Source organism: Chiloscyllium plagiosum, unplaced genomic scaffold, assembly GCF_037043375.1.
Source record: "Chiloscyllium plagiosum isolate Xiang-an unplaced genomic scaffold, Cpla_swu_hap1 HiC_scaffold_2, whole genome shotgun sequence".
NCBI classification, from domain to species: Eukaryota; Metazoa; Chordata; class Chondrichthyes; order Orectolobiformes; family Hemiscylliidae; genus Chiloscyllium; species Chiloscyllium plagiosum.
In genome coordinates, this window is record NW_028270140.1 from 115,802,776 (window position 1) to 115,829,846 (window position 27,071).

The 27,071-nt window shown below is 39.9% G+C and overlaps 1 protein-coding gene and 1 long non-coding RNA gene across 4 annotated transcripts in view; one reads left to right on the forward strand and one right to left on the reverse strand.

Annotated features, from left to right (window-relative positions):
* LOC122559020 (uncharacterized) overlaps window positions 1-27,071 on the forward strand; it is a 42,751-nt gene that overhangs the window by 11,447 nt on the left and 4,233 nt on the right. The window contains exons 2-3 of the long non-coding RNA XR_006314315.2: window positions 22,670-22,764; window positions 24,531-24,658. This is a non-coding gene — a long non-coding RNA (uncharacterized LOC122559020). The remainder of the gene's footprint in view (window positions 1-22,669; window positions 22,765-24,530; window positions 24,659-27,071) is intronic.
* Window positions 21,431-27,071, reverse strand: part of ccdc125 (coiled-coil domain containing 125) — a 33,523-nt gene continuing 27,882 nt past the window's right edge. For all 3 annotated transcript variants that reach the window (XM_043708065.2, XM_043708076.2, XM_043708090.2), the window contains exons 10-12: window positions 26,014-26,185; window positions 25,344-25,480; window positions 21,431-22,143 (exon numbers count right to left, since the gene is read on the reverse strand). In XM_043708065.2, coding sequence (XP_043564000.2) covers window positions 21,889-22,143; window positions 25,344-25,480; window positions 26,014-26,185 — 564 coding nt within the window. In that variant the 3' untranslated portion in view covers window positions 21,431-21,888. The remainder of the gene's footprint in view (window positions 22,144-25,343; window positions 25,481-26,013; window positions 26,186-27,071) is intronic.

Sequence of the window (27,071 nt, forward strand, 5' to 3'; positions counted from 1 at the left end):
ACCTTATTGAACACCTTGCTAAAATTCATTCATACCACATCCACTACTCTACCTTATGTCAACACTCCCATAGTCACTTCCCCAGTCTTGATTTGGCATTCCAACCCGATCTTACACAGGAGAACACTAAATTTCTGTCCATCAATTCCACAAATTATCATCCTCTTGGGTATCGTGACAGAAATAGTGTAAATACTTTCATAGAATGTAGAACACTACATCACAGCTATAGGCCATTCGGCCCTCAATGTTGTATCGACTTTTTATCCTATTCTAAGGTCAAACGACCTACGTACCCTACACTGCTGCCTCACAGCGCCAGAGATCCGGGTTCAATTCCCGCCTCAGGCGACTGACTGTGTGGAGTTTGCACGTTCTCCCCGTGTCTGCGTGGGTTTCCTCCGGGTGCTCCGGTTTCCTCCCACAGTCCAAAGATGTGCAGGTCAGGTGAATTGGCCATGCTAAATTGCCCGTAGTGTTAGGTAAGGTGTAAATGTAGGGGTATGGGTGGGTTGCGCTTCGGCGGGGCGGTGTGGACTTGTTGGGCCGAAGGGCCTGTTTCCACACTGTAAGTAATCTAATCTAATCTAATCTAATAGTATTTTGTCACATCCTCATGACCTGCCCCTCACAAAGCCATGCTGACTAAATCTAATAACTTATGCTTTTCCAAATCATCATAAATCCTGTCTCTCAGAATCCTCTCCAATAATTTTGCCCACCACCAATGTAAGACAGACTGGTCTGAAATTCCCTATTTCCTTTATTGAAGAAGCGAATAACATTTGCCACCCTCCAATCGTCTGGTACTACTCCAGTGGACAGTGAGGATGCAAATATCATTGCCAAAGGTGCAGCAAGCTCTTCTCTTGCTTCCCATAATAACCTTGGGTTTCTCCCATGTGTCCCAGGGGACAATAGACAAAAGGTGCAAGAGTAGGCCATTCTGCCCTTCGAGCCTGCACCACCATTCAATATGATCATGGCTGATCATCCTTAAGAACACCTAGATTTCTTTGTACTGCCCCTTTATCAAAATTGATTCCATTTAGGTAGTAATCTGCCTTCCTGTTCTTGCCACCAAAGTGAATAACCATACATTTATCCGCATTAAACTGCACCTGCCATGCATCTGACCACTCACCTAACCTGTCCAGGTCACCCTGTAATCTCCTAACATCCTCCTCACATTTCACCCTGCCACCCAGTTTTGTATCATCAGCAAATTTGCTAATGTTATTCCTAATACCATCTTCTATATCATTAATATATATTGTAAAAGCTGCAGTCCCGGTACTGATCCCTGCGGTACCCCACTGGTCACTGCCTGCCATTCTGAAATGGAGCCGTTTATCACTACTCTTTGTTTCTTGTCAGCCATACAACTTTCAATCCAAGTTAGTACTTTGCCCCCAATACCATGCGCCCTAATTTTGCTCACTAACCTCCTATGTGGGACTTTATCAAAAGCTTTCTGAAAGTCCAGGTACACTACATCTACTGATTCTCCCTCATCCATCTTCAGAGTTACATCCTCAAAAGATTCCAGAAGATTAGTCAAGCATGATTTCCCCTTCATAAATCCATGCTAACTCTGACCTATCCTGTTACTACTATCCAGATGTGTCGTAATTTCATCCTTTATAATAGACTCCAGCATCTTTCCCACCACTGAGGTCAGACTAACTGGTCTATAATTTCCTGCTTTCTCTCTCGCTCCTTTCTTAAAAAGTGGTACAACATTAGCCACCCTCCAATTGCAGGAACTGATCCCAAATCTATCGAACTCTGGAAAATAATCACCAACTCATCCACGATTTCTCAAGCCACCTCCTTCAGTACCCTGGGATGTAGACCATCAGGCCCCAGGGACTTATCAACTTTCAGACCTAACAGTCTCTCCAACACCAATTGCTGGCAAATATAAATTTCCTTAAGTTCAGGTCCTTCAGCCACTGTTACCTCAGGGAGATTGCTTGGGTCTTCCCAAGTAAACACAGATCTGAAGTACCAATTCAACTCTTCTGCCATTTCTTTGTTCCCCGTAATCCCCTGTTTCTGTCTTCAAGAGCCCAATTTTAGTCTTAACCATTTTTTTGCCTTTCACATACCTAAAAAAGCTTTTACTATCCTCCTTTATATTTTTGGCCAGTTTACCTTCGTACCTCATTTTTTCTCTGCGTATTTCCTTCTTAGTAATCCTCTGTTGTTCTTTAAAAGCTTCCCAGTCCTCCGTTTTCCCACTTATCTTTCCTATGTTATACTTTTTCTCTTTTAACTTTATCTGTTTCTTAACTTCCCTCATCAGCCACAGCCACTCATGCCTCCTCCTAGGATCTTTCTTCCTTTTTGGAATGAACTGATCCTGCATCTTCTGCATTATACACAGAAATATCTGCCATTTTTCCTCCACTGTCATCCCTGCTAAGGTATTGCACAATTGAACTTTGGCAAGCTCCTCCCTCATAGCTCCATAGTTCCCTTTGTTCAACTAAAATATTGTCACTTCTGATTGTACCCTCTCCCTCACAAATTGCAGATTGAAGCTTATTGTATTATGGTCACTACTTCCCAATGGCTCCTTCACTTTGAGGTCCCTGATCAATCCTGGTTCGTTGCACACTATCAGATCCAGAATTGCCTTCTCCCTGGTAGGCTCCAGCACCAGCTGTTCTAAGAATCTATCTCGGAGGCATTCCACAAAGTCTCTTTCTTGAGGTCCATTACCATCCTGATTCTCCCAGTCTACTTGCATGTTGAAATCCCCCATAACAACAGTAGAAACATCTTTGCGACAGGCCAATTTCAGCTCCTGATTCAACTTACATCTGACATCAAGACTACTGTTTGGGGTCTGTAGATAACTCCCAAGAGGGTCTTTTTACCCTTAGAATTTCTCAGCTCTATCCATTCTGATCCCCTGATTCTAGGTCCTCCCGCGCAAGGGACTGAATATCATCCCTTACCAACATGGCCACCCGACCCCTCTGCCTGTCAGTTTGTCCTTACGATAGCACGTGTAGCCTTGAATATTCATTTCCCAGGTCCTGTCCACTTGAAGCCACGTCTTGGTTATCCCCACAATATCGTATCTGCCAATTTCCAAAGAGCCTCAAGCTCATCCATCTTATTTCTAATGCTTCGTGCATTCATATATAGTATTTTTAATTTGTTACTGCCCTCACCCTTCCCATCAACTCCTATTTCACTCAACCTTACGGCATGATCCCTTTTTGAGTTTTCTGCTTCATTGATACAGTTGTCTTTCTTGACTTCCCTTGTTCTAACTTTCCCTTCAATTTCCTTCTTAAACATCCAGTTTGTCCCCTCCGCCCCCCCATCCCGCTACTTAGTTTAAATGCAGCTGTGTTGCAGTAGCAAACCTGCCTGCCAGAATGCTGGTCCCCAACTTATTAAGGTGCAAACCGTCTATCTTGTATAATTTATGCTTACCACAAAACATACCCCAGTGATCCAAGAATTTAAATCCTTGCTTCCTGCACCAGTTCCCCAGCCACACGTTCAAGTCCATTATCTCCCTGTTCCTGGCCTCACCAGCCCGAGGAACTGGAAGCAAACCGGAGATAACCACCCTGGACGTCCTGCTTTTCAGCCTTCTTCCTAGTTCTCTGAAGTCCCACTGTAGTATGTTCCTCTCCTTCTTCCCGACATCATTTGTGCCGACATGTACCACCACCTCTGGCTCTTCACCTTCGTCCTTGAGGATTTCCTGCACTCTGTCTGTGATGTCTTTAACCCTGGCACCAGGAAGGGACTTATCTATCCTCATGTTTTTCAACATGTCCAGCACATCCTCCTTCTTAACATTAACCTGTTTGAGTACATCAGCCTGTTTCTCGCTGTCCTCACAAACGATAAGGTCCCACTGAATACTGAAGCAAAGTATTCATTAAGGACCTCCCCTATCTCCTCCGACTCTCGGCACAATTTCCCACCACTATCCCTGATCAGCCCTACCTTCACTCTGGGCATCCTCTTGTTTCTCACATAAGTGTAAAATGCCTTGAGGCTTTCCTTAATTCTACCTGCTAAGGCTTTTTCATGCCCCATTCTAGCTCTCCTAATTCCATTCTTCAGTTCCTTCCTGGCTACTTTGTAACCCTCGAGTCCTGTCTGATCCTTGCTTCCTCAACCTTAAGTGAGCTTCCTTCTTCCTTTTGACTAGATGTTCCACATTCTTGTCATCCATGGTTCCCTCACCTTGCCATCCCTTCCTTGCCTCAGTGGGACAAACCTATCCAGCACTCACAGCAAGTGCTCACGAAACAACCTCCACATTTCTGTCTTGCAATTTCCCTGAGAATATCTGCTCCCAATTTATGCTCCACCGTTCTTGCCTAATAGCATTATAATTCCCCTTCCCCCAATTAAATATTTTCCCATACAGTCTGCTCCTATCCGCCTCCATGACTATAGTAAAGGTCAGGGAGTTGTGATCATTATCACCAAAATACTGTTCCACTGAGAGATCTGACACATGACTTGGTTTGCTGCTGAGCACCAAATCCAATTTGGCCTCCCCTGTAGTCGGTCTCTCTACATATTGAGTCAGGGATCCTCCCTGGACACACCAGACAAAATCTGCTCCATCCAAACTATGTGTACTAAGGAAGTTCCAATCAATATTAGGGAAGTTGAAGTCAGCCATGACGACAACCCTGTTACTTCTGCACCTTTCCAAAATCTGCCTCCTAATCTACTCCTGTCTCTGTTGTTACTGGGAGGGTCTAAAGAAAATTCCCAGTAAAGTGGCTGCTCCTTTCCTGTTTCTGATTTTCACCCATAATGACTCCGTAGACAAACCCTCCTCAAAGACCTCCCTTTCTGCAGTTGTTATGCTATCCACTAATTGCAATGCCACTCTATCACCTCTTTTACTTTGCTCCCTAATCCTTTTGAAACATCTAACCCCCAGAACATCCACAACCATTCCTGACCCTCTGATATCCAAGTCTCTGTATGGCCACAACATCATAGGACCAAGTACTGATCCATGCTCTAAGTGCATCACCCTTACTCCTGACACTTTTTGTGTTAAAATAGACACAATTGAACCCAACACACTGAATGCAACTTTGCACGATCAACAGTCTATCCTTCATCACAGACTCTCTGCCTGTTCACCAATTACCCATCCTCTGATCCGTAGCTCCGGTTCCCATCCCCCTGCCAAACTAATTTAGACTCTCCCAAAAAGCTCTAGCAAACCTCCCGCCCAGGATATTGGTGCCCTTCAGTTCAGGTGCAAACCGTCTTCCTTCCCCAGATGGTATCCCAATGATCCACATATCTGAAGCCCTCCCTCCTTTATCAGCTCTGCAGCCATGTGTTCAGCTGCATTCGCTCTCTGTTCCTAGCCTCACTAGCTGTCTATATACTTCTGGTACCGATTCATAAGCACACAAAATAGCCTGTTTTACATTTGCATAGTCTCTTGACTCCTCATCTGACAGTGCTGCAAATAGCTCACCAACCCAGCCTACCAGCTTAGTCTGAACTAGCATTACCCACAATTTCTCTGGCCACTCCATCTGCCGAGCTCATTTTTCAAATGAAGTAAAAAAAAGGCTTTGACATCTTTCTCATTCAAATGTGGCAGTATTTTAACATATTTGTATACATCCCTACCTTCTCTTTATCTCCATCCTGTTAACTTGATTTTCCTGACTAGTTTGCAATTTTGAAATTCAAACTCTCTCTTTCTTCTCTCTGTCACTTTTTCTCTCTGCTCTGCTAAGAACATTTTCTTCCTTTCATTCTCCTCTTACTCAAGCTACTTCATTCACAATTGAATTTTAGCCATTTCCAAATATTCTAATGGCCTTTTCAGCACATTTAAATATTTAGCTATTTCGGAAATAACTTTATCTTTTTTTGGTGACACCGACAACTCCAGCTCCAGCTTGTCTGCCAATTGCAGCTGGTTTTCCTTACTCACCTTTCGTAAACCTCTCAAAATCACTTCTTCCACTCTCAGAAACCATTTAGTAACTGAAAATGACATTTCTCTCACTTTTTTAATCTAACCAATTACAAGTAGCTGAAATTAAACAAATCTTTCTCACTTCAGTTTTGTTTAAAGATCTACGATACTAATTGCCAAGTGTGTTTAAATCTGCTGGGACCTTTGGTACTCCAAATATGTTCAAATCTGTCCAGATCCTGAAACTGGTCTGTCCAGATCAGTCTAAACCTGTCCAAATCCCGGATGACAAGCCCCCAAACTGTCACAAAGTGGTGAACGAATCTCTCTGCTAATTAAAACCAAACACCCAGAAAAGTTCGCCTCTTCTTGTAATCTGTTAAAAAGGTGTGAACAAAAGAAGATCTCTGATTTCCATTGTATAAATAAGTAACAGTTTAATTATTTCACCTCCAACAGGCAACAGTTACCAAAACTATTAACAAACTGAACACACTTTCCCTAACTAACCACTACCCCTTAGCTGAACACAATTCTATTAATATGCTGTTCCAATAACACAAAAACATTACATTAAGTTAATTTCTCAGTCTCTTATGTTGTCTTCCTTCCAGTCTTTTGATTCTGCTGTCTTCCTAGTTTTTACTGCTTTTACAGGAAAAGGTACCTTTTTATAGATATTGCCTTCAGAAGTTTCTTTGAGATCAAGATGTTTATTTTTTCGGATGGTGTTTGCTCTTTGGCTCTACGGTAGTTGCTCTCTGGTTCAATAGGCAGTTGTTCTGACCAATTTTCAAAATTCCTTCATATTTTAAAGCCGCCAACATCATTCCCTTTTATTGGTCCAATGTTGTCAATACAATATATTCAAACTCAATTGGGTTTTGATATCCTGGCCATAATTTAAATTAATTGGTTATATTTGAATTGTCATCAAAACAGCAACCAGAATGCAGGTATCCATTTAAAAGCCAATTGTTATATGTATCTATTTTGGAATAGCCGTCTCTTAGCGGTTTTGTATTCTGACAGCTGTGGTAGTACTTTACTTTAAAACTCAGAAAACACATACTATCTTAAAGTGACCATACACTCTTTCGACTTCTTCGTAACACATGCATGTCAGGTAATTGGAAAACTGCAGGCAGTAATAAAACCAGCACCTTCAATACCCATTCCTGCATTTGAGGAACCTTTTCCAAGGGTCTGAATTGATCGCGAAGGACTGCTACCTAAAACACAAAGTGAGAATCAGTATTTATTAACAATGTGTCCACTAGATTTCCAGGGGCCATTCCATTATGCAATATCACAACTAAAAGGATTGTAGAGGGGTTACTCATATTTTTCACTAGATACGGACTACCCACAGAGATATAATCAAATCAAGGATCAAATTTTACATAAAAATTATTCAAGGAAGTTATGGACAGCTTTGGAAGATAACCATTCAAATCTACTGCATACCATCCAGAATCGCAGGGAGCACTAGAAAGGTGGCTTCAGGAATTAAAGACCATGTTAAGGGCTAACAGTCAGGACTATCCAGATGATTCGGATAAAGGAATACTGTTTGTACTTTTTTCAATTAGAGATGCGCCAAATGAATTGACCAAATTCAGTCCATTTGAAGACGTTTTTGGGCATTATGTGAGAGGACCACTGAAATGAATTAAGGAGAAATTGGGTCAGAGATCACATTTGGATTACGTGTCAACTTTTAGGGAACGATTAAATAAAGCAGGGGAGTTGGCTTGACAGCATCTAAAAATATCAGTGTATGATGAAACAGGAAGCAAGCAAGAAATCAAAAAGTCACAATTTTGCAAACAGAGGTTAAATGTTAGCGATAGGTGAACCTTTAAAAGCAAGGTTTCGTGGACCTTATCAAGTTGAAAGGAGATTGAGTGAGTTGAACTATTTGATAAGGACTCCAGACAGAAAGTAATCTCAGTATGTCATGTGAATATGCTCAAAAGGTATTTTGATAGGAAGGAAAGCAAAAGGAGAATGTGTTACTGTTACAACCCAGAGCGAATGAGGAAATTGTCAAAAATTGGGATAAATTATTAAGTTACCTTCTGGAGGAAATTACTTAGCAATAATTCTTTCATCACATGGGGAGGTATGTCAAAATAAGCTGGGACACACTAATCTAATTATGCATGATGTAGATAATGGAAATGATGTTCCAATTAAACAACATCCTTATAGACCTAACCCTCTAAAGTTGGCACAGATTCAGAAGGAGATTGAACACATGTTCCAAGCCAACATAATCAAAGTGAGTTGAAGTGACTGGAGCTCACCCATAGTAATGGTGCTGAATCCATATGCTACCCAACGTTATGTGTAGACTCTAGCAAAATCAATGTAGTTACAAAGTCTGATTCATTTCCGATTTTCCATTTGGAAGACTATATTGAGAAGGTTGGACAAGCAACTTATATTTCTAAATTGAACTTACTCAGAGGATACTGGCAGATACCCTTATCTGAAAGAGCAAAAACAGTTTTGGTTTTCCTAACGCCGATTGGACTGTATCAATTTAAAGTCATGCAATTTGTTATGAAAAATGTGCCAGCCACATTTTAAAGACTAACCAATAAAGTAATTCTGGATTATCCAACTGTGTGGTATACAGACAACCTGGTGAATTTTAGTCACACATGGAAGGAACGTTTACAGAATTTATTGGAATTATTCAATCAACTTCGGGAGGGAGGCTTGGTGATAAACTTGGCCAAGAGTGAATTCGCCAAAGACAATGTCACATTCCTGGGCCATGTTATTGGACATGGACAGATGGCCCTGTGGAATGTGAAAACAAAACTTATTAGCACATTTCCCATCAACAAATTCTTCCTGGGATTGAATGGAAGTTTTAATGGAAATTCGTAATGAATTTTAGCAGTGTGGCTGCTCCACTCACTGAATTACTGAAGAAGTGCAGAAAGTTTCCGTGGACACAGTCAGAAGGCTTTTGACAGCCTGAAAGCTGTATCAACCATTGCCCCAGTGTTTCTTTTTACTTTTTTTTTATAACCCCCACACTACCGCCTAACTGCGGTAGTGCTTATTTTTTCCCCAGCACCCATGGTGTGTGTGTGTGCAGGTGTGAGACACAGTGAGAGACACAAGGTGCACGAATCTTTATTCAATTTCCACCACCAGGCAGATAGGAAAAGACCTGAGTGGCCAGTGACAAGCAGTGCCCTTCACAAAAGGGCAATGCTATTGCCCTAGTGTTAGCCACACCTAATTATGCAAAACCATTCAAGGTGATTATTGACGTGAGTGATGTGGGTGTCAGTGCTGTACCCTTACAGGAGGATGAAGAGTTGATAGAAAGACCTATTGGATATTTCTCCAGGAAATTAAGCATTCATCAATAGAAATATTTGACAATTAAGAAGGAGACCTTGAGCTTGGTATTGGCGTTTCAATATTTATGTTGCCAATAGTGTCTGAGACAATCATAATGTACTGAAAAATTTAAGGACAAAGATTCCAGATTGTTTAGATAAAGCTTATTATTTGCATCCATTCAATTTGAAAATTATAGATATGGCAGAACAAGAAAATATAATTACTGATGCATTGTCGAGAGTTGGATGAAAAAAAACGGAGGCGTTCAGTGGCAGTAGATGGACTGAAGTCATGAATGTTTGCATATTGATAGTCAATGCAATGTGTATGTATTGTACTAACAGAGTAAGACGAAGAGGTTTAAAATGAAGCCATTTTTGTATATTGATGGTTCATCCTTTTTAAGGGCAGGGGAGGTGTGACTATGCTGTCACTTTAACAAGGTTATTTCGTCCTTGCATCGTAAAGGCAGAGGTGTCAAGGGGTCTAGAAAGAACCTAGTTTAACAATGGCAAGGGAGTGGCTAGGTCTCCCAATTCAGGTTTATTCCTGATGAAGGGCTTATGCCCGAAACGTCGATCCTCCTGCTTCTCGGATGTTGCTTGATGTGCTGTGCTTTTCCAGCACCACACTCTCGACTCTGATCTCCAGCATCTACAGTCCTGACTTTCTCCTTACCAATTATCAGCCCAAACCTGGACATTGTTTATATCTTATTGCATATGGCCATGGACTGCTTCAGTATGTGAAAAATCGTGAATGGTTCTGGACATTGTGCTATCAGAGAGTATCCTCACTTTTGACCTTTATGATAGAAGGACAGTAATTGATGAAGCAACCAGAAAATTCTCAATATGAAAGCAGGATTTTGTCTCCAGATGGACGATGCAGTGGTCACTCTTTCCAGTACTGCCCTGAATGCATCTGCAGCGGTCAGATTGGTGTGGATGAGGCATAGTCTGTTTTTTCCCTCTTTGGTTCTCTCACCACCTGCCACAGACTCAATGACCAACTCAATCAAGAATGCTGCTGTCAAGCTACTCTTAGTAGTGGACATTGAAGTCTCCCAGCCAGGGTGTATTCTGTACCCTTGTTATCCTTCGTGCTTCCTCCAATTGTGGTTCAGAATTGAATTATCAGCCAAAGGAGGACATTCCGTAGTAGTCAGCAGGATTGCTCATGTTCGACCTGATGCCGTGAGACTTCATTGCGTCCAGAGTCAATGCTGACTATGCCTCATCCTCAACAATCTGACTGCCGCAGATGCATCTGTCCATGACAGTATTAGTAAGAGTGACCACTGCATTGGTCTTGTTAAGACAAAGTCTTGCTTTCACATTGAGCATTCCCTGGGCAAATCCCTCCTGACTGCATATTATTATGTCACTACCTCTACTGGGCCTGTCTTGCTGCTGGAAAAGGACATATCCATGGTGGTGGTGGCTGGGACATTGTCTATAATCACTCATGTCATTCCACGAGTATAACTGTCAGGTTGTTGCTTGATTAGTCTATGAGATAGTTCTCCCAATTTGGCACTAGCCTCTAGCAGTTAGCAAGAAGGACTTTGTAGGATCAGCAGGAACACTGCGTTTTCAGTACCTCGACCAAACCAAGTGGCCCATTCAATTTCATTTCTTTTTTGTGACTTCATAGCAATTGTAACTACTTGAAAGGCTTGCAAGGCCATTTCAGAAGGTTGTTAATAATCAACAACATTGCTGAGAGTCTATAGTCACATGTAGGCCAGACCACAAAAGGATGGTTGTTTTCCTTCCCAAAGAGACATCAGTGAACCAGATAGATTTTTTTTTCCCAACAATCGGCAGTGTTTTCCTGATCCTCATTAGACTTTTATTCCAATGTTTATTCAAGTTAAATTCATCACCTGCCATGCCAGGATTCGAACCAGGGTCCCCAGACATTATCTCAGTTTCTGAATTAGTAGTTTAGTGATAATAACACAAGGCCTTCACCTCCCCAGACAGTCAAGAATTGAATAATGGGGAGTTTTATTTCACTAGACCTAAGTTTCCAATTGATGGGAAAATTAGTGGTGCACATGTGAGAATGGACATGGCAGCCACACAAAGGTGGGAGTGTATTGGTATGATGTGTTTTATCATCTCATCATAATTCCAGCATTGCAATCAACCAGGTAACCCTATTCCACCACTAGTTACTGGTAACCTCCCGATCACAAATAGCACCTAAAATCTAATTGCACGTAAACCCCCGGTCTTTGAAGCAACAGCACGAAGCTTTTCATCCCAGAAACAAATAATTGGACAAGAAATATGAACCACTCCATCATCCCAATCATTCATTTTACAGATAGCTAATACTGATTTTCTTTTAGGTTGTCAATTTGCATACAGGCTCCACGAACTGCACTGTGACAACGATCAGATCACCTGTCTTTGTTGGTTGATGGGTAAATATGGTAGCGAAGACATTTCAAAGAAGAATAGGGTATTTTTCTGCAGAGTTCAATAGATTCCTTTTCAACCACTTGATTGAGGAAAACGAATTCCAGAATATAGGGCTTAGACTCCCAAATACAAGACCACCAAAAGTGAGTTTAAAGAAGCAACGCAAAAGGTAAGTCCAAAATATAGAAAACCTGTTGTTGAGATTGAAGAATTTAAGGAAACTTAAACACAAACTTTTATGTTTGAGGCTTTGGATGGGTTAGGGTTAGCTCAGCAAGGATAAATAAACCTGATGGGCGAACACAACCTTGAGAGATATAGAGCATGAGTGCTAGTGTTCAGTTGAAGTGAAGTCATGCAGTGTGATGAATGGGAGATGGACCAAAAGAAAAATGGAATAACCAAGTCTAGAGGTTGCAAAGTCAGAAATGAGGATTTCTGCAGTAATTCCACTGCGGTAGAGTTGGAGGCAGATGATGTTATAGAGGTAGGGGAAGCTATACAGCCTTAGAGTGGTGCTGGAAAAGCACAGCAGTTCAGACAGCATCCAAGGAGCAGGAAAACGACGTTTTGGGCAAAAGCCCTTCATCAGGATTACAGCCTGTATTCCCGATGAAGGGTTTTTGCCTGAAACGTCGATTTTCCTACTCCTTGGATGCTGTCTGAACTGCTGTGCTTTTCCAGCACCACTCTAATCAAGAATCTGGTTTCCAGCATCTGCAGTCATTGTTTTTACCAAGGTATTCAGCCTGTCCAGCCAGAGGAGTTCATTGAAGAGCTTGTAAGACTGTAAAATGCTCCTTTTCAAATAACCATATCCCTTCAAAGTTTCTGTGAAAATCTGTAGTTCGGGAACTGATTGGATTCGTTGTTTGTCGAGCTGGTAGGTTTGTTGGCAAATGTTTTGTCGGCAAATGTTTTGTCCCCTTTCTAGGTGGAAAAAAATCAGTGCTGTGTTGCCTGCTGTGAAGCACAGCTGTTCTTTACTGTTTTGAAATGATATGGTTCCAGTTGGTGCCAGTTCTGGTTTTCCATTGCAGTGGTTTGAATATTGGGTCCAAGTCAATGTGTTCGTTGATTGAGGAGGAGTACCATGCTTCCAAGATACTCACTATGTGCAAGACAAACGTAATTTACAAAATCCCATGCAGCGACTGCACCAAGCACTATATAGAACAAACAGGCAGACAACTTGCAACCCGCATCCATGTACACCAACCAGCACCCAAGCGACAGAACCAACTCATTGCAATGGTTTGTAGATTGGGTCCAGGTCGATGAGTTGGTTGTTAGGGAAGGAATTTTGCTGTCTGTACCTCGTCTGGCCCACACATGACTCCAGACTTACAGGAATGTGGTTGGTTCTGAACTGCCCTCTAGGCAAGTAGGAATAGAGAACAAATGCTGGACTAGCCAGCAACTTTGCCACATCCTATTAATCAAATTTGTTAAAAATAGTGAGGCTGAATGTTGTATAGAATATTTAACATTACTGCATTGTTTTTCTAGTCTTTGCCTCTAATATCATTTGCTTTTTTTCAAACAACACCTTTTTCATGTTGTTCTTCCACCTTTAAAGATTTACATGTATGCATACGTATCCAAAGGTGCTTTTGTTCCTTCCCTTCTTGAAATTTATCCAACTTAGTTGTTTCCTCTCATTTTCCCTACTTCACCCTTCTGTGTCGGACTTGCCCTTTTATGCGCACTTCCCCTATGTATTTTCACCTTAAGTCTGTGAACATCCTTCTCAAAGTTTGAAGTTTATGAATAACAATTTAGAAATACAAAGTTATGCACACATTGAAAGAATTAATATACTAGCGAGTTTTGAGAAGATTTGTAGCTCAGGTTGAGGTTCTGGATGTAGGTTTGCTCACTGAGCTGGAAGGTTCATTTTCAGACGTTTCATCACCATACAAGGTCACATCTTCGGTGAACCTCCAGACAAAGCACTGCTGGCATTTCCTGCTTTCTATTTGTTTGGGTTTCCTTGGGTTGATGATATCATTTCCTGTTCTCAGGGGTAGTAAATGGGATCCAAGTCAATGCATTTCTTGATAGACCTCCGGTTAGAATGCCATGCTTCTAGGAATTCTTGTGCATGTCTCCATTTGGCTTGTCCTAGGATGGATGTGGTGTCCTTCCTTATCTGTTTGTAAGAATACTAGTAAGAGAGGGTCATGTCGTTTTGTAGGTAGTTGATGTCCATGTATCCTGGTGGCTAGTTTTCTGCCTGTTTATCCAATGTAGTGTTTGTTACAGTCCTTGCAAGGTATTTTGTAAAAGACATTAGTTTGCTTGTCTATATGGGGTCTTTCAAGTTCATTAGCTGATGGTTTAGTATTTTGGTGGGTTTGTGGGCTACCATGATGCCAAGGGGTCTGAGTGGTGTGGTAGTCATTTCCAAAATGTCTTTGTAGGGGAGAGTGGCTAGGGCTTATGGATGCATTTTGTCTGCTTGTTTGAGTTTGTTGCTGAGAAATCGGTGGACTATGTTCATTGGCTTTTTGAATACACGGTATAGGTGATTTTCCTCTGCTCTGCATAATTCCTCTGTGCTGCAGTGTGTGGTGGTGCGTTGAAATAATATTCTGATGCAGCTTCATTTGCAAATGTTGGGATGATTGCTTTTGTAGTTCAATATTTGGTCAGGATGTGTTGTTTTCCTGTAGATGCTGGATTGAAATTCCCAGTTGGCCGTTTCCTCGACTGCGACATCTAGGAATGACAGTCTGTTGTTGTTTTCCTCCTCTTTCGTGAATTTTATGCCAGTAAGGGTATTATTGATGGTCTTGAAGGTTTCCTCTAATTTGTTTCATTTAATGATGACAAAGGTGTCATCCATGTAGCTGACCCAAAGTTTAGGTTGGATGGTAGGCAGAGCTGATTGTTTGAGTCTCTGCATTACTGCCTTTGCTAAGAACCCTGATATTGGAGATCCCATGGATGTTCTGTTGGTTTGTAGGTTTTGTTGCTGAAGGTGAAGTGCGGGGTAAGGAATAGGTGCACTAGCTTGATGATACACCAACCACCACCAGCAAGGATAGTATGTGTCTTTGGTTCTTCTAACAGTGTAGTCCCTGTTTCCTTGGCCAGGTTGATGTTGATAGATGTGAAGAGGACTGTTACTTCAAAGGAGACCATTAATTTATCCTCTTCTATCTTGGTAGCTTTGGTTTTCAGGAATTCTTGGGTGGAGTGGCATGAGTTTTCTGCTAAGTGTTTTAGTCTTTGGTGTCGCTCCTTGGCCAATCTGTAAGTTGGTGTTCCAGGTAGTGAGACGATGGGGCTCCTGGTTTGTGAATTTTGGGTAATCCATAGGAGCGTGGTGTGTTGGATTAATCTGATTTCATTTTTTAGACGTCTGTCTTATTTATTTCTCCAGATTTCTTAAGTTTTGAGTAGGGCTGTGATTCAGTTCTCTAGTTGTGGGGGTCGGGTTTATTGCCACTTTGTTGCTAGGTGTTGGTGTCTACAAGTAGTGTGTTCGCTTTATCAATGTAGTCTCTTTGATTTAAAATGACTGTCAAGCGTCCTTTGTCTGCAGGTATGATAACAATGTTTTTATCTTTTTTTAGTCTTTCTAGTGTTTTCCTTCCTTTTTCCTGCTTCATGTTGGTGCGACTGCCTGTCTAATAGTTTGGTTGGTTTCTTCGGTGAATTGGTTGTCTTTCAATGTTGTTTATAATGTTGCTAAGAAATCTTTCTTGTCCACATCCTGGCAGTTGTAATTTAATCATTAAGGCAGCTTTTTCCGTATCTGTTATTTTGTGTAAGTTTGTCTCGTTTTTTTCTGCAGGTCTAGTTTTTTTTTATTTTGTGTTTGTCGCTGTCAAATAGCTATAGCTTGTTGTACTGTGTCTGTCTATTCATGGTCTGTTACATGAGTGAGTAATTATTTTTGGTGCAGAATTCCTCGTTGTATTTACAGAATATGTTGTGGGCGTCATTAATAATTTCTTTAAGCATTCTACAGCCATTTTGCTCTGCTATTCTTTTGGCTAGTGGGGTGTTAAGGGGAAGTTGTATTTAAGACATGTAGGTAGTACTGATTTTCTTAGGCATTCATGCAGGAAGTACAGCTGTTCGTGGGTGGCGCTCTGTTGGATGGCATTCATTGCCCATTTCAGGCCAGTTTTTGCTTAATGCGTCCATACATGCATCCAGAAACCCTAGCCATTCTCAGCTACATCAAAGACATTTCAGAAATAAGTGCCACTCTACTCAGACCCCTTGTGGGCATTTTGGTAGCCCACAAACCTACCAACACACTAAAACAGCAGCTAATTGAACTTGAAGACCCTATACAGACAACAAGCGAAACTTAATGTCATTTGCAAAATACATGCAAGAACTGTAACACTACATTGGACAAACAGGCAGAAAGCTATCCACCAGGATACATGAACATCAGCTAGCCACAAAACAATACAACTCTCTCTCACTCATATCCTTACATACAAATAAGGACATCACTGACTGGGACAACACATCCATCCTAGGACAAGCCAAATTGAGACATGCATGAGAATTCATAAAAGCATGACATTCCAACCGGAATTCTATCAACAAATAGATTTACTTTGATCCCATTTACCACCCCTGAGAAAAAGAGCAGGAAATGATATCACCATAGGAGATGACATCACCAACCCAAGGAAACCCAAATATAAATAGAAAGCAGGAAACACAGCAGTGCTTTGTCTGGAGGCTCACTGACTATGTTACCCTGTGTAGTGATGAAATGTCTGAAAATTAACCTTCCAGCTCAGTGAGCAAACCTACATCCAATTATACTGTCAAAGGAGCAATGATCTCAGCCCTGATCTCTGAGAAACACCTTTGTGTACCTCTAAGCTAAAAAATAACTTACTTCTACTGTCTGCTTTCTGCTCCTTAACCAATGCCCTCTTTAGTTCTGTTGGACTGGATACTGTTAACAAGTCTTTCCATTACCATGAATGAATAAAAAGTACTCTTCTCCATCAATAACAGGCCAAGAGGAGAATGGATAATGGTTATTCATGAGGGCTACACAGAGTAGATAAGGAAAAATTGTTCTCACTCAAAAGAGTTAAGAATGAGAGGACACAGATTTAAAGTGATTCACAAAAGAAGCAAATACGATATTAAGCAAAAATCTATTTTGAATGACTAGTTCAAGTTTTGAGCGCATTATCTGGAAGTGCAATGGAAGCAGTTTTAGTTATGGCATTCAAGAGGCCATTTATTTTTATTCAAATAGTCATCCATGCACAGCGATACTGGGAAACAGCACTAACTTCAAAATCATGATGTTCATTTAAAGAATTGGATGTGATCAGCCAAATGCTGCCCTCTTGTGCCATCTTGTACCATAACAATTCTGCAATTCTGTGAATTTGTCAAACATGACTAGATTAGATTAGATTAGATTACAGTGTGGAAACAGGCCCTTCGGCCCAACAAGTCCACACCGACCCGCCGAAGCGAAACCCACCCATACCCCTACATTTACCCCTTACCTAACACTCTGGGCAATTTAGTATGGCCAATTCACCTGACCTTTGGTAAATCCACAGTGACTGCTAAATGATAACTAATATTATGTCAATTGATGGATAATTTTACCAGTACTATCAGAAGTTTTTCCACCATTGATGAAGGGGTGATTGATCTGTTGTTATTGGATTTAGCCATTGTGAAATAAATCTGCCTTGGCAATTACAGTGTAAGAAAAGTAGTTGTGGAGAAATAGACAAAGGAGAAGGTCTGAAATGGCAGTCATTTAAACAAGTTTAACATAGGACTCAGTAAAAATTCATTCCAGTTGAAAAGGACTTCATGAGAAGGATGAACTACCCATCGTTAACGAAGACAGTCAAGGACAACATCCAATCAAACACTAAGGCATACTATGAGTGGTAGACTAGAGGATTGAGAATTTCTTTTAGGAACTAGCAGCAGATAACTCCACCGATCTTTGTGTCATCTGAAAACTTACTAATCAAACCACCCATATTTTCCTCCAGCTCATGGATATATACTACAGACAACAGAATACCTAAGACGAATCCCTTTGGAACTAGTTCCCAGTCTCCATTCTGAAAAACACTTACCACTTCTACAACCAAGCCAGTTTTGTATCCATTTGAGCCAGTCCATCCTGAATCCCATGCGATTTTTGTTTTTGTTCCAGGACTGTATCAAATGCCTTATTAAATTCCATATAAACTACATCCACAGCCCTTCCCTCATCAATTACCTTTGACACCGCTTCAAAAAAATCCAATCAGGTTGGTGAGACAAACTTCCCCATACTAAACCACAGTGCATGTCACTAACTAGTCTATTTTCTTCCAAATGTACATAGATCTTGTCCCTCAGTATCGTCTTCAAAGCTTCCCCACCACAGACATCAGGTTGACTCGCTTATCATTTCATGTATGATCCCCACTTCCTTTCTTAAGCAAGACGTTGGAGTATGGTGTACAGTTCTGGTTGCCTTGCTATAGGAAGGATGTCAAATTGGAGGAGGTGCAGAGAAAATTTGCATGGATGGTACCAGGACAGGAGGGTTTGAGTTACAATAAGAGACAGAATATGCTGGTACCTTTTTGACTGGATTGGAGTAGATTGAGGGGTGACCTTACTGAGGTTTGTAAAGTCATGACGGACATAAAGTGAATAGCAAAGGTGTTTCCCTTACGATTGGGGGTTCCAAAACAACATGACACATCTTTAAGGTGAGAAGAGAAAGACTTGAGAGACTGTAGGGGCAACGTTTTCACACATAATGATTGGTATGTGGAATGAACTGACACAAGAAGTGGTAGATACATGTACAGTTACAATACTTGGAGATATGTGGACAGGCACATGAATAGGAAAAGTTTACAGGGATATGGGACCAGTTTAGTTTGGGAAACTTGGTCGATATAGACCCTTTGTTCCAACTTGTCTATTTCCAGGCTGTACAACTACAGCAGAGTAAGAAAATAAGGGGATGCTATTTAAAAACCAAAATGAGAGATTCTCATGAATGGATAAAATTAGTTTTGTCATTTTCTATTTTTATCTGGCATGTCAACTAAGTAAACTGTCTATATAAATTCAAATTGTTAAAGTCAAAACTATTCTCTTGTGAATTGCGTTAGTGATCCCTTTGATACAAGTGCAATTTTTCAGATTGCATTTGGATAAAATTAGACAATACCAACTTCGTTCCACTCTAAAACATCTGTTGCATTTTCTCAAATCAAATTCCCTGTTGAGGTTTTATGGCAAATAAGGTAATGTCAGAAAGGCTTAAAATGGACACGGTGATCTCATGGCTTAATTGAAGCAGAACAGGGGAATTCTCCTCAAAACATATATCCTTAACCCAATACTAGTAAAAATTGACTGATTGGTTGTTTATTTGTTTGCGACAACAAGCTGGTGTGCATATTAACTGCTGCACTGCTGCATCGTTTGTGTGTGTTTAATTTACTTGCTTACTGACTGGGACGCTTTTTAGACTAATGAGATACGGTTTACCATGAGAAGTAGTTTATTATTGTTGATACACAAGTTATATCCACGTAATTCTATAAAACCAGTCTTTCCCTCTATTTCCTGAGTAACCTTGCAGTTCTTAAATTACTATGTTATCCCACTTTTTTAAAAATTTGCTTTGGATGCACAAAGTGATAAAGAAATTTGTACTACCTGAGTTACAGCTGACCAAACTGAAGTGGAGCCTGTGTTTCTTGTTTCCAAGGTTCCTGCTTCTTGTGCAGACATAGTCTCTGGAGTATCAGGCCCTCTGATTCAAGTGGCCCATTTAATTACAGTTCTCCAGGGCATTCCCAAGTATAATGTCTTACTATCATTGAACCAACATGCAGATTTCTCCTATGTATTTACATCGCTGAATCAAACTGATATATTTAACATAATTCAGCTATGTGTTTCTAGCCCAGAAAGATGTGTTATAAAAGGCAGTACTGGATACTGAATTTCCATATTGATTGAGCCAACTCTAGGAGCGAGGCGGTTTTCAAAACAGTTCTACCAAATGTCCAACCTATCTGAAACCTTGCCACATTGACCCAACAATATCTATTCAATATAGTCAGTCAATCAAGGTAAATGGCTTGCATATTTCTAGCCTGATCCAATTTGACAGTAAATTCTGCAAGCTTCCTGACTGGCTTGCTGGGAAGGGAAACACAATCAGTTGGCCAATTTTCACAGCATGCCATTGTGTCCTAAAAAGCTGTTATTAGAAGGGACATTTTACTACTTACATTGCTTAAATAGTACTCAGCACACTGCAAAAAGAATTCATTGCAAACCACTTTTGAATGTAGCATGATAGGTGCTATGAAAACATAAATTACTTCTTTAATGGGATGAAAGTTTTTTAAAATACCAATCCTAAATTTGATGTCCACTTGCAATTTAATCTGAAATAACTTTGCAAATGTCTTTCATAATGGTATAGTTTTGCAGAAATCTTCTTTCTGAATACCATCTTTCAAAGCTCCAGATACACTTTGTGATCTTCAAAAGGTCAAAAGCATCGTGACAATTTTCATTATTACCTTCATGTCTTAATTAGATTAGATTACTTACGGTGTGGAAACAGGCCCTTCAGCCCAACAAGTCCACACTGCCCCGCCGAAGTGCAACCCACCCAGACCCATTCCCCTACATTTACCCCTTCACCTAACACTACAGGCAATTTAGCATGGCCAATTCACCTAACCTGCAAATTTTTGGATTGTGGGAGGAAACCGGAGCAAACCCACGCAGACACGGGGAGAATGTGCAAACTCCACAGTCAGTCGCCTGAGGCAGGAAATGAACATGGGTCCCTGGCGCTGTGAGGCAGCAGTGCTAACCACTGTGCCACCCATCTGTGCCACCGTGCCACCCATGATCAGAACTAAAACAGTTCTTAAGGGTCAATCTGGCTGGAGCACTGCCACTTTGCTTCGTTTGATTTATATTCCACATTGAAGTTATGTATTAAATAAATATTTCTAGACTCTTAAATAATGTTAAGTGCCAAGTTGCATTCATAAATATTTGTACATTCAATATATGAATATAATTAGATTTAGTAAGTCACTCACTAATTTTGTAAGGCAAATTAAACTGTGCAAACTAATTAGACTCTAAATAATTGCTTGCCAGCCTGAAACTAAAAAGATAGATTGGTTGAAGCTTCCTGTCTTGCACTCATCAGGGCTAGAATGCAAAAAACAAAACTAAGAAAAAAGTGGAAGCCTATTTATACAGTTTAAGTGGAAGAATTACCAGAGTGCTGGCTGGTCTGAGAACTGAAATGGGTCATTAACTGTTCCTACTGGATTACCATGTCAATCATTCAACATTCTCTTCCCATGCTCTTTAGTGTTCCTTTGCCAAGTCACTATCTTGGTGTCCCAGTCCTGATAAGTGCAAGATGAAAAGCTTTGACTTGTCTCATTTTAATATTTACATTAGATTACCAATATTTTACTAAGAACAAAATCAAATTAGGATGTTGCCAGGAATGGAGGTTTTGAGTTAAAAGGACAGGTTGGAGAAGCTGAAGTTTTTTTCCACTGGAGCATAGGAGGTTATGGGGTGACCTTATAGAGGTTTAAAAAATTATGACAGGCATAGATAAGGTGAATGACAGGGTGGGAGGGGGGGGGGGGGGGGGGGGGGAGGAGTTCAAAACTATGGGGCATATTTTTAATGTGAGAGGAGAAAGTTAAGAATATAAGGAGAACAATTTTTAAAAAAACAGTGGTTCATACATGGAATGAGCTGCCAGAGACAGCGGCGGATGCAGGTACAGTTACAACATTTAAGACATTTGGTTAAGTACACTAACAGAAAAGGTTTCGGAGGGATGTGGGCCAAACAAAAAGTGGAATTTGTTTAATTTGGGAATATGGTTGGCATGAAGGTTATGTTTCCATGCTGTATAACTCTAGAAGTGGCTTAAACAATTATTAAGTCTTTTTACAAGTTAATTTAAAACATAGATATCATGTCCATTCTGAAAGAATGTCTTCTTACATTTATGAACAAACATCATGGAATTTTTTTGGCTTCAGCACTAATGTTTGTTCCATCAAACGTCTTGCCACAAGCTCTGTTTTAATAAATTCTTCTGAATTTTCAATTGCCCATGAAGTAACCTGCAGGGGAAGAGTTTGTCCTCAAAACCGTCTTGTGTTCACTTGGGTTTCGATCAGTTGATAGGAAAGATTTATTTTTTAAATCATGCAATCTTTTTTGACAATGATCAACTTTAAAAATTTCAGTTGCTGCAGTATCCTTCCTCAAGGACTTTCGTTCTAGATCCTCAACACGTCGGGCCAACATATAACTAACCTTCCGCTGATGTGCCAGAGCTTCCTCTTTATCATTTAACTAAGAATGGAAAGAAATAAACACATTTAGAATCTTAGTTATGGTTAATATAATAACTGAGCAAGTATCCAATGAACACTTCAAGTCAGTTAGAATAATTTGTGGCAATACATTTCATAAGACAACTATAAATAAGACAGGCCATTCATCTCACCCTAGACAGAATTGATACATCCAGGATGATCCTGACGGACACTAAATGAATCTTAAATAATAATACCAGAGTTTTCTGTTCTCTTATAGTACCCAAGAATCCATTTCATGCATTTGTTGTAGCACAGAGTCTGGTGGTCAATTCATGCTGTACTAGTAGTCTGAGCATAGTTGATAATTCAATGCAAGAATCCAAGTTACTCTACTCCTTTCCCAAATGTAAAAAACTTTTAAAATATTGGGATCATCCACTATTCTCTGCCTGATCCACGTGTCTCACTTATCAGAATTGGACAAAGTGCCCAAGGTGTGGTAAGATTCAAACCCTATCCAGTTTGACTTATTCTACTTTGTATTCTACAATATTAAACAGACAATGGAAAACTTTAGGAAGAATGCAAGAGACCTTGAAAGGTGCAAGGGAGATTCACCAGAATTCTTCCAGAAATGGGGGATATTAGCTGCAAGGTATGTAATAAGCATTTTGATAAAGACTGACAAGATTATGAAATTGTTTTATAAAGGTAGACAAGAAAAACAATGATTCCCATTCATAAATGTTAAAAAGAATACTGGGCACAGATTTAGAGTTTTGGGCTAGAGATACAAATGAGGAAGAACACTTAACACACCAAATGATAGTGACCTAGAGTATACAGCCTGTGAAGCTAGTGGAAGCAGAGGATCAGTAACTTCAAAACTGGACGGGCACTTGAAGGAAATAAACTTGCAGGGCTACAGGACAGAGTGAGAAAATAAAGCTGAGTCTATTGCTTCATGAAGAGCCAAAGCAACTGGCTAGGCCTGAATGGCCTCCTATTAAGCCACAAATGACTAAGTCATTCTTCATTACTTTCTTAACTACTGTTCTGAATTTTTGGACATTGAGCAACAAATCAATAAATTCTTCTTGATCTTTTTAAAAACTTTACATTAGCCACATTCCGATAGAACACACTTAAGATTTATCTGTTAAACTTCGTAAATTTTCAGTATAACAATGAACTTCATGCTATCAAGAGAATTAATAGGTAAAATCATTGCAGCCAAGGTAAAATCATTGCAGCCAAGGTAAAATCATTGCAGCCAAGGTAAAATCATTGCAGCCAAGGTAAAATCATTGCAGCCAAGGTAAAATCATTGCAGCCAAGGTAAAATCATTGCAGCCAAGGTAAAATCATTGCAGCCAAGGTAAAATCATTGCAGCCAAGGTAAAATCATTGCAGCCAAGGTAAAATCATTGCAGCCAAGGTAAAATCATTGCAGCCAAGGTAAAATCATTGCAGCCAAGGTAAAATCATTGCAGCCAAGGTAAAATCATTGCAGCCAAGGTAAAATCATTGCAGCCAAGGTAAAATCATTGCAGCCAAGGTAAAATCATTGCAGCCAAGGTAAAATCATTGCAGCCAAGGTAAAATCATTGCAGCCAAGGTAAAATCATTGCAGCCAAGGTAAAATCATTGCAGCCAAGGTAAAATCATTGCAGCCAAGGTAAAATCATTGCAGCCAAGGTAAAATCATTGCAGCCAAGGTAAAATCATTGCAGCCAAGGTAAAATCATTGCAGCCAAGGTAAAATCATTGCAGCCAAGGTAAAATCATTGCAGCCAAGGTAAAATCATTGCAGCCAAGGTAAAATCATTGCAGCCAAGGTAAAATCATTGCAGCCAAGGTAAAATCATTGCAGCCAAGGTAAAATCATTGCAGCCAAGGTAAAATCATTGCAGCCAAGGTAAAATCATTGCAGCCAAGGTAAAATCATTGCAGCCAAGGTAAAATCATTGCAGCCAAGGTAAAATCATTGCAGCCAAGGTAAAATCATTGCAGCCAAGGTAAAATCATTGCAGCCAAGGTAAAATCATTGCAGCCAAGGTAAAATCATTGCAGCCAAGGTAAAATCATTGCAGCCAAGGTAAAATCATTGCAGCCAAGGTAAAATCATTGCAGCCAAGGTAAAATCATTGCAGCCAAGGTAAAATCATTGCAGCCAAGGTAAAATCATTGCAGCCAAGGTAAAATCATTGCAGCCAAGGTAAAATCATTGCAGCCAAGGTAAAATCATTGCAGCCAAGGTAAAATCATTGCAGCCAAGGTAAAATCATTGCAGCCAGGACTTCTGCTCAAAAAGACAGGACGATAGCAAAACCATATGGAAAAAGATACTAATTAGTATTTTGTATTAAAAACAGATGACGAAAGAATGGATTTTCTAACATTTTAACATGATCCATCTAGTTTTGACAGGAACAAATGAACACTGCAAGTGAAATATTTATACCTATTTCATCATGAGGAAGAGCATACCAAAAGAAAACCCAGCACATGATGTTTGGTACTGCTTTGTTTCCTCTTGCATCACCTGTGTAAGTTGCATCATTTATTTTTAATTGCTGTCTGATAGTATAAACCTTGAGTATTGCTGAAGAAACAAAACATTTCGTCAAAGCTTTTCACCTTGTATTCATCAGGACAATTTTTAAGGAATACCAGTGTAAAAAGAAAACATTCATACTCTATAAGCATATGCTGACTGGTTGATGAGAACACAACTGATAGAGATACTGCCACAGAGAACATATCAGAGAGATGATGAGTGACAGTTACCTACAAGCTTTGCTCAAGTTTTAAAGCAAGCAGGTTATCTCTGATTTCTCAGGGCAATGCCTTGACCATCGACTCAGAATGGCAGTCTCCTATTTTGCTGAGGTGAAACAGGCAACGTACATGCTAATGGTTAGCTTATGGACTCGTATTGGTTGAGGCAATCAATCCTCTCATCATACGACTGTTGATTTTACTTTGCATTGGTACTTCCTGCAAATTGTCCTGATCAGTGCATTATGAAATGCTTCAAAACTCTTTTGCCAAGCAGTATTAGCTTATTTTATCAATAATCATGTATGGAAGTCCTGATATTTTTTCAAATATTGATCGAGATATGCCATTTCACTAACACCAATATGAAATATCAAAGTTTGTTGAAATATTCTATAGAATCACACCCTCACCACAAAATTAGATAGTATTGAGTTTAAAACCATCACAGACCAAGTCTATAAGTAGCCTTAGCACCTCCCGCGTGTCATCCAAGACCTCCAAATTCTTATGGTCTGTTGAGGAACTGAACAGACCCTTCAACTTTTGGCCAAGTGTTGAATGAATCACTTTTGTTCCCTGAATAGGATCTGGAATATTGTATAAGCAAGAAAAAGAAAACAACTTACATTAAACAAAAAGTCAGGTATTAATGTCAAATCAGTATACTGTTGGGAACAGATTGATCTCATGAAATGTTCAATGTTAGTTGATTTTGAGCAGATTTATGTCTGAAATCAAAATACACATTTGTACACACAGTGACTGAGTTAATATGAAACAGATACACAATTCAACACAACTCAATGTTTTCATTTCATACATTTACAATTTACCACCAATATCATTTACAAAAGTACCTATTAGAATAAATGTGTTCACTGAAAATAAAAATAATCATACATTTCGTTTAGCTCTGTAGATATAGTACTTAAGTACTATTGTACTCAGAAGATCAAAAATAGAAGTTGGTAAATCTTAAACTGTAGCAACGCCTTAAAGTGTCCTCAAACATTAGTTTAAAACATGAACAAAGCCTTTGTTTGAATGTTAACTGCAATATCAATGATAAGACCAACACATCAATTAAAAGATTCACAATTTTACATCCCCTAGACTTTACCTTTTATTTGATTCCAAACAAGCCCTTTCTTAGAAGCTTTTCTATGCAGTTTTTCCACTTCACTAATTCGGAGAGTTTGATCATTTGTTCTTTTTAATTGATGTTCAAAAGCAATTCTAAATGCATCAGCCACTATGTAGGCCTCTTCCTCTCGCTTTCTCTGAAGATCAAACTAATGATTCAAGATTACATATGGAAAAAAAATAGAACTGATAAGTTCTTGTGTCTATTACAAAGGTTAAAACACAAAAACAATGCAAAGAACAGGTCAGGTATAGACATCCCATCCAGTTTGCAGCTTTCCAATCATTGTGGTACACAGAAAAGTTTAGATATAAAAACACACATCCAACTTCCATACCCATCAACTTCAGTGTCATGTTATGCCTGTGTTCATGCATCATTAATTTACAGGCATCTGTGTTCCAGTTGTAAAACTATGCCAGCCAATTTCAAACATACTAGCCACTCTGATGTCAGAACATTCAAGTCCAATTCTGTTGATCAGATTTATTGATCACCAACTGTTTAGTGAGCGGTGATCCAAATGCTATTAGAAAAGCAACATGCTGAAAATATGGAGCAACAATACTAAAACTCTTGTTCTGTCCAAATCTACGTCTCAGTTTTATCCTGCATTTGCATAGGGGCAGAAAGAAGCTTGACTGTTGGATGCATGCCAGTAGCTATAGTTGAAACTTTATTGCTGGAACAGCACAGCAGGTCAGGCAGCATCCAGGGAACAGGAGATTCGACGTTTCGGGCACAGGCCCTTCTTCAGGATTCCTGAAGAAGGGCCTGTGCCCGAAACGTCGAATCTCCTGTTCCCTGGATGCTGTCTGACCTGCTGTGCTGTTCCAGCAATAAAGTTTCAACTTTGATCTCCAGCATCTGCAGACCTCACTTTCTCCTGCCAGTAGCTATAAACAATTAAATAACATTTGGATACATACAAGTCAAACAATTAGATATCTGAAGATATTTTTGGCAAAAGCAACTTCTAAGAATTCAGCATGAATATAATTACATTTGTCAAAACTTGGCACATTTAAAGTACT